We start from the raw sequence: 13,103 nt of genomic DNA on the forward strand, positions 1-13,103 counted from the left end.
TTGATCTTCTGCTATTAAGAGCCTTAAGAGTTGACAGCAACTCCACAACAGAAGCAGGTTTGGACCCTTACAGTTTCCCTCTCTGTCAAGTAAGGAGAATACTTACCTAATTGCACAGAATCTTGTGAAGATTAGTGTTTTAAAGAGTACCATGTGCCAAGGTTTAATCATCATCATCATCTGGCTCTGGAGACTTTCATAATTAAGTGAGCATCCGCAACTTTTGAAATCAAAGAAGCCAGAAAAATCAGAAGCAAGAAGAGCTCGTGTTGCATAAATATCTGATTTCACAAGTAACTCACTGAGACAACCCAAATCCCATACATTTGGTAATTTTTTTTTTTTTTAAATCCTTGTGTAAACTACATGTCAACCTTTTGACCTCAGCTCAGATTTTAAAAGGAATTAGCCACAAAGCCTGTGGAATCAATATCTTTACTCCCAGCACCCACCTCCTCACCCAAAAGAGCTCTTGAAACGAGTGAAAGGAGGGGGAGTGGTCTTTTCCACTTCTGCTGTGTCAAACAGTGGATGCCTGGATGAAAAAATATTACAAAAATAGAAGCAACATCCACATCACTCCCTATGCAATAGCTGATGCAGTGGAGTAATTTTTTTAAGACATATGCAATCAATAAAGTGACCTGAGAGAGGGAAAAAAAAAAAAGGGTGCAGAAACCCAAAAAACTTACATGATTCAGATGCCAAAGTTGGAGCAAGGTTGGCAATAAGTTACTCCATTTAGATGGATTAATCAGTGTCCTTCCCTGGCCTATTCTAGCATAAACTACTTTTCTCAGAGCATGCCTCATGCTTAATTGGGAAAAAAGCCCAAACCCCAAACAAATATGAGACTGAAGACTATTTTCAGGGTATCTGTTAGTATGTAATTTTTGTCACCTTTTATCCCTCAGAGGATCATTAACAGTCTGACTTCACGACTGTAAGAACTGAGAGGCCACACATAAGCTTGCCAAGAGAAATAGAAGAATATGTCCTTCATATAATTTTGGTTCCAGTGTCATTTGTTTTTTCCCAATTGATGTCTTCAGAGTTTTTTTTACACCCAAGCATTACCTACAGCAAACTTCAGCAACAAAATCACACAACATGAAATATCATCTCTGCATCATGAAGTTAAAGTGGATTTCTGCACACCCTTGCATAAACACGAGCCTGAGAGCAGCCCTGGCGAGCTTTCAGAGGTGCATCTCTGTTTCAGCTGCACTTTCAGATCCTTTCAGAACCAAGTGCCAAACAGATTGTATTACCTTGCTCATTCTGCACACAAATATCACATGAACCAACTCTGTCCAGGTATGAAAACAGCTCAGGAAACAGTGGGACAGCAGCTGCATCTCTTTCAATAACCACGTTGTAGCCAGATTCACTTAGAGTAAGACATCTCCTTTTTGTACACAGCCTGGAGCTCCATCCATGGGCTATGGAAAGGACAAAAACAAAGCCCAGACTCCCAGGAGAAGTGGGGATGCAGCAACAGAGCAATGAAACCTTGATGTGCAAACCTCCCTGACATAAACACTGCTGAAGACTGAAGTCAATGTAAAATGTTTCACTGAAGAACCACCTTAATTTTAATCACCAATCCAAGCTACACTTTTTCTTCTAAAGTGATTTTTTCCTGGTCTAATTTCATCACAAATCTCCATTTCAAATGCACATTAAAATGTTAGGGAAGGAGCAACTTAACTACTCTAATTTTACGCTCACATATACTCCTCAAATAGAGAAATTTGATGTGCAACTTAAATAGCAAATGAGCAAATATTTTAAGTGCAAACTGTGCATAAGTCGAAAATACCAGAAGAAACAAACACACTTAGATATTCTGGGAATGTACAAATAATAGCTGCTTTTCTAATCAGTTAAAAAAAACCCAGGCCACATAAAATAGGCAGTGGGATACTATTTATGGCTACCAAAAAGGAAGGAATCCTGAGTTTAGCAAGATATATTTCAGGGGAGCCACTTGAAAACCAGCCTATTAACTGTACGTTCAGAACCAAAGGGGAAAAAAAAAAACAACAAAACAAAATCAGAAATTTAGCCAGCAGCAGCAAAAAAAATGAATCAGAAAAAAAAAATCTGACAGTTTCTATGTGTGGCATAGAACAAGAAACAAATGTCAAGTTGTGTTCTTCAAGCCTAAACCTCTCTCTATTTTCCAACCTAAATAATTCCAAGGTTCTGTGGTCATCTGCACTACTGTATGACATCACTAAGCACAGTGTAAAAACAGCTAAACAAAAATTAAGAAAAAAAAATGTTATTGCCCTTAGATCATTGTTCCTAGTCTGGTAAAAATATAGAAAAGCCAGAAGAAGAGAAATCAAAATCCAGGGGAAATGCAAACGTTTTGAGAAAACACAAAAGATACTGTTAATTCACATATCACAAGAAGAACTAACTGCAAATATTAACAGACAACAAACATGAAACTGCACAAGGGAGAGGGTGAACTGCTGGGAGAAACATCAGAAGCACCAACAAGGATGAAGCTAACTGGTGTGATGAAAAAAGTAGCAGTCTTGGGAAAACCAAGAAAATTTTTTTTTTCCTTAAAATAATTACATAGTCATTTGACATGCCTTCTACAAGCACAACTAATTTGTCTTTTAAATTGCTTGCAAAAACATAAGATTTGGCTCCATAGTGATCCCCACACCTACATGATTTTATAATCTGCATCCTAAATAACTGGATCACCAGGCAAACCTCCTCCTTCTCTATTTTTCAACCTCTTGTGGAAACCAACCAAGAAAACAGGATTAAATTTAGAATGATCAAATCTTTAATCCATGCACCATGGCATGAGGGACTTTGTTTACAGCTCAGAGAACTAGACACTAAAGTAGTTTAGTAAAGAGATTATTTTCATGAAGTATTTATAATATCATGGGGTAAGCACTGCAGGCAGCAGCAGTACCCAATCTGTACAAATGTGTTGGAGGCCAGGAGAATTCCAGGTGAATTGAGCCATTTTCAGAAAGGCTCTAACAGAGAAAGAACAGACAGCCCTCGGTTGGGTGGTGCTGCTGGTGTGAACACACAATCACTTTGCTCCCTGTGCACCCCACCCTGCCCTGAGTTCCACAGGACAATGGGGATTTGCTCTGCACACATTGCCAGTGACAGCAAGAACTGTGACAGCTGCTCCAGACCCATGGCACAAATCCCTCTTTACAAAAGGTTGCCTAGAAGGCCAAATTTTAAACTCAACAACATCCCAGGCATCTCAGAAAGTATCTTATACGGTTCTAGAGACATCTTGGTCTACAAAACACTGAAAAGTTTTTTATATTGAAAAAATACTGGGTCAAATGGCAGGAAAAGAGACTTAGCATGAATCTAACCCCTAGCTTGGACAAAGTGGTAGTTAAGTATTCAAATATGTATGTAAAATAAGCTTCCTTTCTGCCTCTGGCCATCACACAGGAAGACAAAGGACCTTCAGTGTTGTGGTAGGAACTGTCATACCAGTGCCAGTCCCTCATCCAGAGGGAAGAGGGGTCTAACTGGGAAGAGCTCCTGACCTAATCAATGAGGATTTACTTGCAGGAAAAAGCACAACAAAACAACAATTGCAGCAGCAAGATGATCATGTTAAAGATCACATTTCTTACAAATACAAAGATGAAATTTAAATCTGAAACAACAGCTGTCACCACAAACAGAACTGTTGCAAACATCATCAGTAAGGCTTTCAAAGCCATGCAGCCACACTGACAGGGAAAGTAAAGAGGCTGTTATTGTACCAACTATGAAATGCATTCAGTAGTTATTAGCTGTTCCCAGCAGGCAGCAAACATAAGACCAATATGGTAACAAGATAGTAGAAAATGAGTGTGACTGCAAGATGTGGGCAGAATTAGCAAGGGTCATTTGATTCCTGCACCGCCTCAGCTGGGCAGAAAGCTGTGCTCAGAGGCACTCAGAAACAAGACAAACCCTCCCTCGCCCAGTTTCCTACAAAAATTGCATTACAACATATGTAGAAGTTGCTCATTTGATCCAAAACTCATTTGATGGAATCAATATCTTCCAGAGCTGGCTGCATAGAACAAATTAAGCTGCTTTTAAAATTGGGTATTTGTTCATAGATGTAAGCTGACCTGAGCTCATGAAGTTGGATCATTTGCTATGGTGATGATGCCTTTTTTCCAGTTGAGTTTCAAAACAGATCTAACAATCTATTTAAAGGTTTGTATTTGAATTTTTACAATCCTAATTGTGAGTTAGACAGCAATTCAACAGAATTCACTCTTATATTTAACAGCAGCTAACCTATTTTAAAAGAAATAAGGCATTACATGATTACTTTTAAGTTTTTAATTTATTAATCTTGTGCTGTGAGGAAAAATAGGTAATAATTTATTTTCCAATGAGGAGGCACTATCAGGAACTGCTGTATAAATTTCTACTCCATATTCCTTTCACGGGTGACAGGACACTGCACATGGCATGCAGGGCAGCAGCTGGTAAATACAATTTACTGCTAAGTACCAGTGTGAACCTGCATCCATTCTGACACATTAACTGTGTCTTCATTTCGCCATGATAGCCATGCTCCCAGGACTTGAGAGAGCCACCCCTTCCATCTGTATTTTCAATATAATCTGTTATCAGATATATCTTCTGAAGTGATGAATAGAGGTCACATCACAGCAACAAAATCAGACTGGCAGGCTGCCATCCTGATGAGCTTTAAATAACAAACTTGAAAAACTTTTTCACGTATCATTACAGTAGTTCCATAGCTCAAAGTGAGCTGAAAATCCATGGACAAACACAGGATTCCCAAGGAACAGGAAGGTGTGAATGTATGTGGCTCATTTTGTACAGCAAAGGCAAGGAGCTGATCACATTTAAAACACAAAATCCCACAAAACAAAGAGAAGTAATGGCCAATTAACAAATTTTATCACTGCATTAGGTCTTTCTCTAAATAGTAATACTTTGATCCTATTAATGCTCATAACTTGAACTGGAATTCTTAAAATCTGTGCAGCACAAAATTATTCAAAAGACCTTAACCCATAAATCACATTGACCAAAGCCTTCAAGGCGATTGTGGTATTTTTGGAAATAGTCTTGGGAGACCTAAATACATTAATTAAATTTAACAGAAAAAGCAGTTAAACCTCCTTGACTGCTTCACACATCTCAATTGTTTTTTGGTGCTCCAACCATCCTATTCAAAGTTTCAAATTTTGTTGGTCCCACGTGTACAATTCCTTTCTCCTTTACCAGTGGAGTTGTTGAGTATTGTGTCTCCAGTGCACAGGAGATCAGGAGATTAAGAAAGCTCAAGAGAAGCACAATCTTCAACTTATTCCACTTTTCAAGAAAGAGATGTGTTATAAGAAATTCAAAATGCATCACTATCCTCCCTTACCTCCAGTTTTTTCCCTCCTAACACCTCTCCTCTAAAGTGAAGTGACTATGCAAAGTGATGAATTAATTATAAAACCAACAGAGCATGTGAAATCAGAGTAATTCACTGAGATTCAGCAAGTCTGTGCAACTAAACAAACATTTAATAAGAATAAGTTATTGATTTTAGCTAAGCTGCAAGAAATGTGAGTGCAACATGAACTGCACCAGAAAACGACTGATTTTGTTTAATAAAATTGGGATATATTTTAGGATAAATTTGTGCAGATTTAGGAAGCCTGCCTGTTATTTAAATACTATGTCCTCTTTTTAAGACTATGATTTGATAATTCAAATATGTAGAGAGATGCAAAGGTTTACTTGTATTTAATGCGGTAACAATGACTTGACTTGGAATCAGGCCAGACAAAGGGAAGCAAGGGCTGGTACATTTTTCAGCAGGAAAGCAGACAGCCATTGGCACAGCAGCCTTCAAAGAGTAAAGAAATCCTAGTACTGGCTGCCATTCTGCTGTGAATAACAGGAGGGCTCTAAGAGTTTAAAGAAAAGAGCACATAAACGTTCAGCTTCAAAGATGCATATTAATTATCATAAACAGGCAACTACTCACAATAATGTCACTATTTTACATTCTTAAACATGGTCTGTGACTAGAAATTCCTATTTATCCAATACAGAAGAGAAAAAGCACAAAGTCAAATTCCTCCCAATACCTTCAGTGCAGGAGTGATTCAACCATTTCCAAGGGATCAGGACAGAGACAGAGACTAAGTGAATAGTCCACATGCCCTTAACCTCTCGTCCAAGACTTGGCAACTGCAGCTTCAGCAAACATTAATCTCACATCCCAAATGTTACTGGCCTGTTGGACTGCAGAGCCTTAGCCTGGTATCTGGTAGGGATGGGCCATTCCTGTCAGACACAGGAGGCTTTGCACACCCCCACTGCAACGAGCAGATCTGGCTGGAGTTTACTGAGGCTGACCTGGAGGAGCTCAGAGTGTCTCAGCAGGGAGTGGCAGCCACCCGGCCACGGAAATGCAGGTCACACAAACTGCACAGGACTGGGGCTAAACACTAAATATGAACATTTCAATGCTGCGGATGCACTGCTGGACTGAGTACACCTATACAGACTGAGGTCACACCTTTGGGCTGCAGCTCTGAGGTAGCCAGGGCGTGCACCTGAGCCAGTGACAGGTGACAGCCCCAGGTCAGGGATGAACCCGCTCTGTCAGCAGTGGAGAGGATCGGCTGTTCTGGTTCACTGTTGTGCCCTTAGCAGAAAGCAAAGCTACACAGTGACATATTGCACAGGTACAGGCTCACATACTGGGGATGGGAACCTGCATTTCCAACTGGCACGACTTGCAGAGTTCAGCAAGGCACTAATCCCTGCTTGGCAGTACTGCTGGGAGCCACTTGGGGAGCACGGACAGAGTGCTGAGTCATAAGTCCAGCCTAACCTGGAGCAAACCTCCAGAAACGCCACCAAAATGTCCCTCAGCCTCCGCCACCTCCCATTTGTACCACCCCTACTGAGCAACACTGCCTCAGCACCCCATGTCTGCAACATGCAGCAGCATCTCAAACACTACAAAACCAGGGGAGTCCTAAAATATGCTACATTTTAACAACATTTTACTTGCTAACATTAAATAACTAATCTCTAGTCCTGGTGGGCACATATGGTGGGCAGCTATTCTGTGAGGTGCAGGAGACATCCTGCAGCACAATTCCACATCCTTGCTCAGGTTTAAACCTAGCAATTTTTAAAAAGTCAGCATCCCAAATGTTGTAGCAAATTCTTGGCAGATTAATGTCATCTCTTAGATTGGAAAAAAAAAAAAAGAAAGGGAAAATGTAAATGTCACGTATACCACCAACAATGTTCTTTTTTTCCATTTGATACCAGTAAACGCTGAGCTGTAAACCTTTAGCTGGATAATTTTTTTGCAAGCCTACAATGATCAAGAAGTGGAGGAAGTCACTGGCAAGCCAGTGAAGCTCCAATTTCACATGGTATCAGAGACCAGGACAAGAAGTGGGCACCTTCAGCCACCTAATGGTGTCCTGCCTCCCACGGCTCACAGCTGCATTTCAGCACAGCACACGCTGATGCTATTTTGGAGCATGTGTGCTCTGCTGTAGGAGATGCGAGGCGGGAGGAAAGACAACCCCTGCTCATGTTCACATGCTGTGAAAAAAAAATTCCAGCATGAAAAACTCCTTTGATATTTTTTTTCAAACGAGACACAAGCACAAGTATTTTGAAACACAGCACCAAATGAATTTATGAGATTCACTGCAAAACCAAGGGGCTACAAAAGCTTCTTTAAAATAGACTTCAACCCTTACAAACTAAAAGTGCAGGCCATGGTTACAACCCCAAAGTGACTGGCACACATTATAGAAGACATCCTCATTCATGGTATTATTCTCGACATCCTACCTCTCTCTAAATTTTATACTAAAGAGCTACACAGAGCTTTTCAACAGCCTCAGAGCGAACAATTTTCTGCTTTTTTTACCTGCCTGCATTTGGATTCAGCCCTTTACCATTTCAGGTATTTGGTTTACAGCCCAATCTCAGTTTCTTACACTGAACACCATGTCTTTCAGCACACATCATGAGGATGCTTGTACCAGTCAGCAGCTCCATGACCTCTGTCAGCCTGGATGTACTTATACAGGGCCAAGGAACACTCTGGAAATAAATGCAACTATTTACAAAGGTAACAATATCATTTCAGCCCTGTCACCAGGCAGTATGTCATCACAAGATCAGCAGGGCAAGAAAGGCTTAGAGCAGAATTTACTTCATGAATACTTCAGCCTGGAGTTTCCTGAATGAAGGACAGCGGTCAGCACTGCTTGCTAGAAAGGACTGTAAGGCAGAGGTATTGCCAAAGCATATGAATGCTGCCCACAGCATTAAGTCTGTTTGAACATTAATATTTAAGTGTACTTTGAAACTAAGCCATTTAATAGCTGCAGTTAGTCAAGCAGCATTTTATGTTATAAGAAGTATGTGTTACTAGCTAAAGATCTGGCAACCAAAAGCGCTATGGTTAGTTGATTTAACTTCAATGGCCACTAGTTATTTAGCCCAGAACCTCATCTGAAAGAAAGACAGCCTGACAAATTATCATTACTTCAAGAAAAAACAGTCTGGCAAGGTTTCTATCTACCTGTGATGAAGAAAAGAAAGAAAAACAAACCCTGAACCACAATTACATCTCATTAGCAAGTCAGCACCAATTAAGGCCCCACTTTTTGCCCACCTTGGATTTGGGTTTGCTTGTTTACTGAAAGCAATTTTGTCCAGAACAAGAGGTGATTTTAATCTAATCATACTTAACACAAAGAACGTCAAAACAACAATAGTTTTCTTCTTAAGCATGCTTGATACTGCTGCCATAACAACTTCAGCTTACAACAAAGATATATTCATTCCTCCCAGTGTTTATTAACAGGCTGTTAGATAAAACTCACTTCATATTAATAGTTCAAATATATTTATTAATAAAAACTGGTAAAGACTACCTCTATATTTAAAAATGTACATGAAAGCTTTTTTTAAAGAAGTATTATTTTTGCCAGAGGCCAATAAACAAATCCCTATTTTTTAAAAAAAGCTTATTTGCCAGATAATTAAGCAAAGCTATAAAACACCTCTGACTCTGGTCACATAAATAAACTTGCTGATTGCTTATTTGCAATCCCAGAATATTGTATTACAGCTGTGCTGTCAGGCTGCAAGGCAGGAATTTCCATGCCAGTGGAAGCCCAAACCCATTCAAGACTTTTTAAAATAAATTAAAAGATGGATTTTTGCACAGGCAGACTATTCGTGACTTACTTAGCCAAAGAGCTTGCTAAATCATCATAATAATAATACTAATAATAAGCAGGAAAAGCCAGGAAGTGCCGCCCAGCACCTGGCCAGAGGCCTCGCGTTTTTGGCCAGAGACATGATCGCAACCCCACAGCGCCTGGGACACATTACAGAAAAAACCCTTATTCGTTATCTTATTCCCAACATCCTGCCTCCGTCTAGATTTTATACCGAAGAGCCACGCAGAACATTTAAACAGCTCCACTGCTAGCAATTCCCCGATTTTGTCTTTCGATGAAACCCTTTATCAATTCCTAGGGTTTGTGGCACCTGGGTTCCCAGTCCTGCCTCACGGACATCGCCGTCCTACATTACAGCGCCGATCTTTGGGCCGGGGCCGCGCACAGACCCGCGGCGGGGCCTGGGGCGCGCAGCCCAGCGGCGGGCGCTGTCCCGCGGGTCCCCCGCTGCCGGCCGCCGCCCCCGGGAAGGTCAGGCGGGCACACGCGGTGTTGTCGCTGCCGCCCGGGGAAGGCGGCGGCCGGGCCCCCCGCGCCGCGGCTGCGGCAGCGCTGAGGGCGGCGCGGGGGTCCCCCGCGGGCGGGCGGCGGGCGCGGCGCTGAAGGACATTTTAGCTGCCGGCGGTGCCCGGCCCCCGGAAAATGGCTGCCGGGGAGCGGGCCCCGAGCGCGGCCGCGCCGCCCGCCCGGCGCGGGAGCGGCGGCGAGGGACGGCGGCGGCCGCCTCGTACCTTTGAATTTGAGCTCGTGCTGCGGTTCGAGGCTGAGGACCTGCTCCGCTTTCGCCATGTTCCTCCTCCTCCTCCTCGGCGGTGGCGGCACCAGGCGGAGAGAGGAAGGGACGGGGAGGGAGGGGAAGGAAGAGGGGAGAGAAGGAGGAAGGGAGGGAGGAGGGAAGGCGAGCGGGGGGCGCGCCCGCTGGCGGGTTCACTCCTCGCCCGGGTGCTGGTTCACCCTCTGCCGGCTGCTCGCTCGCTCGTCGCTCCGGTGCTGTTTCACCCTGGCCCGGGTGGCTGTTCGCGCTGCCCCGGCGGTCCCGGAGCGGGGACAGGCGCGGGCGGAGGTCGGGCGGCGGCTGGCGGCGCACACGCTGCCGGGCAGGGCGGGCGGGAGGCGGGATGATGCAGCACGGAGGGGCCCGCGGAGAGGCTGCGGCGGCGGCTGACGTGAGCCCGGCCCCGCCGTGAGGGGCCGCGGGGGGAGGCTCCGCGCCGCCGCTCCTCGGGCGCTCCTGGGGCCGGGGGTGCCAGCCCGGAGCGTTTCGGGAACAAAGAGGGCTCATCAGCAAAGTTTAATGGTCACTGGAAAGCGTGGTTTGCAATAAAAGCCTTGTGAAGCAGCGTGTTACTGTAGGCCTGACGCCGTGTGGCCTCAGGGGAAGCCCTCGGGCCCCTGCCCGCTGCCAGCGCCGCCGGGATTCCCGGGAAGCGCTCCCGGGAAAGGAGGAGCTCCCGGGCCCGCAAGGATCGGGGCGCAGCCTTACAGCGCCAGGGCAGCCCTGGGAACCGGCATCGAGCCGCAGGCAATACTCGCTTTTTAATGAATAAACCCAGAACTTCAGGTCACCTCACATTTTAAGACATCCCCCCTCCCCTTTCTTAAAGTTTTGGGTTGCTCGTTGGGGTTTTTATGTTTGTTTTGGGGTGGTTTGTGGTGGATGTGTTTTGGGAATTTTATTTTTGTGTTTAGTTTTGGTTGGTTAGTTTTTACCCCAATGTTTTAAAACAGTTTTTTGAAATTTACAGCATGGTTTAGCATATAGTGCAGCTCTATTGATGGCCCTAGGCCAGTGTAATTACAGCAACACTAAGCTTTTTGCTCCTCTCAGATTGTTTTAAACATTTGACAAATTCCTAAGAATTTATAAAGCACTGCTGTAACCTGTCAGAGGCAGGAGTTTGGGATGCCCTTGTTAGCAGCAGAAATATGCTGGTCTTAAAAACTGGAGTTTATGTACAGTAAAAAGTGTTCATTGGACTTTATACATACTGAACTTTATACATACATGACTTCAGGAGGAGATGCCATTTGCAGAAATAAAAAGCTTCCAAAGAAAATTCGTTTTTCACACCAGTATAATGTACATAATGCAGTGCACCTTTCCCTCACGGAAATTCTTTGTATCACGTTATTTGACTTAATAAATGCCAAAACTGCATAAGGTAGTTGAAAAGATCTAGAATTACAGCAAGAGCATTGTTCTCCTTTCTGGCACTAAAAGCAATGTCAAATGAGTGATGTGTATGTTAAAATTAACACCCCTAAGCAGGACAGTGGCATTCACTGCTCTGAGCACATCTGCAGTGTTTATACACCACACCTGTCCACCACAATCTCTGTTTTCCTGCTCATGTGCTTTACCACCTCCCATCCAATTTCATATTTTTTGTTCTCAGTTGTCTTTCATTCCATGCCAAAACAAACCAAACCCATACCTGTATTTAGTACAAAACCCTTAGTTTTGCATGATACAAGTGAAATCTGCCAACTCCTTCCAGCCAGGACAACAGGACTGATTTTTTTAAAGCTTCAGCACTGCAGGACAAAACACTCAAATAGTGCTCTTGTTCCTTAAATTCCTTTTTTTGGGAAAGAATGGTCACATAAAATCATAAAGGGGTGCATTTTCTTTTCCAGGAAACTAGATTTGGATGGTCTTACTATTTTTGCTCCTTGGTGGGGGGGAGGGGAGGGTAATTTTTAGCCTAAACTGCAGGTTATGTCATAACATTTTAGATCTCAAGTCAGGAGAGGATTGAGTTCCCTCATACTTTGCAGCCTTCTTGGCTGGTACTGTGGGAAGGTTACTTTCCTTTACCTAATCTCTTATTTTATAAACACCTTCTCTTTGTAAGCCAGGCATTCTTGGACCAGTAATTAGTAGAAAAGACAAGCTTTATATAGATCAGTAAGTTAATTGTGACCTAACGGCGAGGACTAAGAGAGAAAGCTTTACACAACATATAGTCATGCATAATAAAAACCCTTAAGTAAACAACTATTAAGTGTTGCTGCCCAGACCTTTCCCGAGTTCTACTTTTCCTGAAAGAAGTACAAAGAAGCCCCTGAAGCGTTATGATCAACCTCTTAAAGGATTTGCCAAGATGTATCACCTTGCCCTAATTGGCAGCTCTGAACTTACCTGTTTGTATTTGAAGGACTCGCCCACGTTTTCATCCAGGCTGAAGGTTTTATAAAGCACAGCATTGTTTAAGTTGAAAATTTATGAAGTCTAGTGAACGTAAGTTGTCAGGTTTTTGTTGCATGTAAAAAATGAGTGTACATTTAATGTTGTTCAGGTCAGATTCACTGACCTGCAATACCCCATCCCTGTTTCACAGACAGCTCTCCCTGGAAACAATTCAGCCACAAGACTACAAGGCAACTTCTTGCCCACATGGGTTTTTGATTAACAAGAGAAAATCGGGATGAACACTGCAGGGAAATGCTGGACAGCACTTGAAAGCTTTGTACTGAAACAATTTTAAAGAACAAGTTCATCACTTGCAAAATTTCTGCCTTAGAAGCTATGAAAGACTTGCTCCAAGTGAAACATTCTCATTGTGTGTATGCAAACCACACAATGGTGGTGGTTTGCATTTAGTTCCCAGACTCCCTATGCAAACATATACAAATGTTCCTTGTGGCTACCTTCCTTTGCTCTCCCTGATGCACATTCATGCCATCTTAGAAAAACCATCTGACACTATTCAAAAGCAGTTTGTTCACATCTAAGAGCATAACTTCAAAATTGCAGGTAACAAGAAATTTAAATTATTCCAGGTCTCTATCAAACAAAAGATGACATGGTATGGGTTTCCTGCATAGGAA

General features: G+C 43.0%; 1 protein-coding gene across 5 annotated transcripts in view; it reads right to left on the reverse strand.

Moving 5' to 3' along the window:
- The window catches only part of VAPB (VAMP associated protein B and C), a 37,128-nt gene extending 27,042 nt beyond the window's left edge, over positions 1 to 10,086 (reverse strand). For 2 of the 5 annotated variants that reach the window (XM_021553572.4, XM_085558286.1), the window contains exon 1: positions 10,004 to 10,086. In XM_021553572.4, the coding sequence (XP_021409247.1) occupies positions 10,004 to 10,061 (58 nt within the window). In that variant the 5' untranslated portion in view covers positions 10,062 to 10,086. Of the gene's footprint in view, positions 1 to 6,128; positions 9,559 to 9,582; positions 9,601 to 10,003 lie in introns of those variants that run through there. The other 3 variants (XM_085558287.1, XM_085558285.1, XM_085558284.1) reach the window with 3 other exon arrangements.
- Positions 10,087 to 13,103: the final 3,017 nt, after the last annotated feature.

Source organism: Lonchura striata, chromosome 20 (genome assembly GCF_050655825.1).
Source record: "Lonchura striata isolate lonStrDom1 chromosome 20, ASM5065582v1, whole genome shotgun sequence".
Lineage (NCBI taxonomy): Eukaryota > Metazoa > Chordata > Aves > Passeriformes > Estrildidae > Lonchura > Lonchura striata.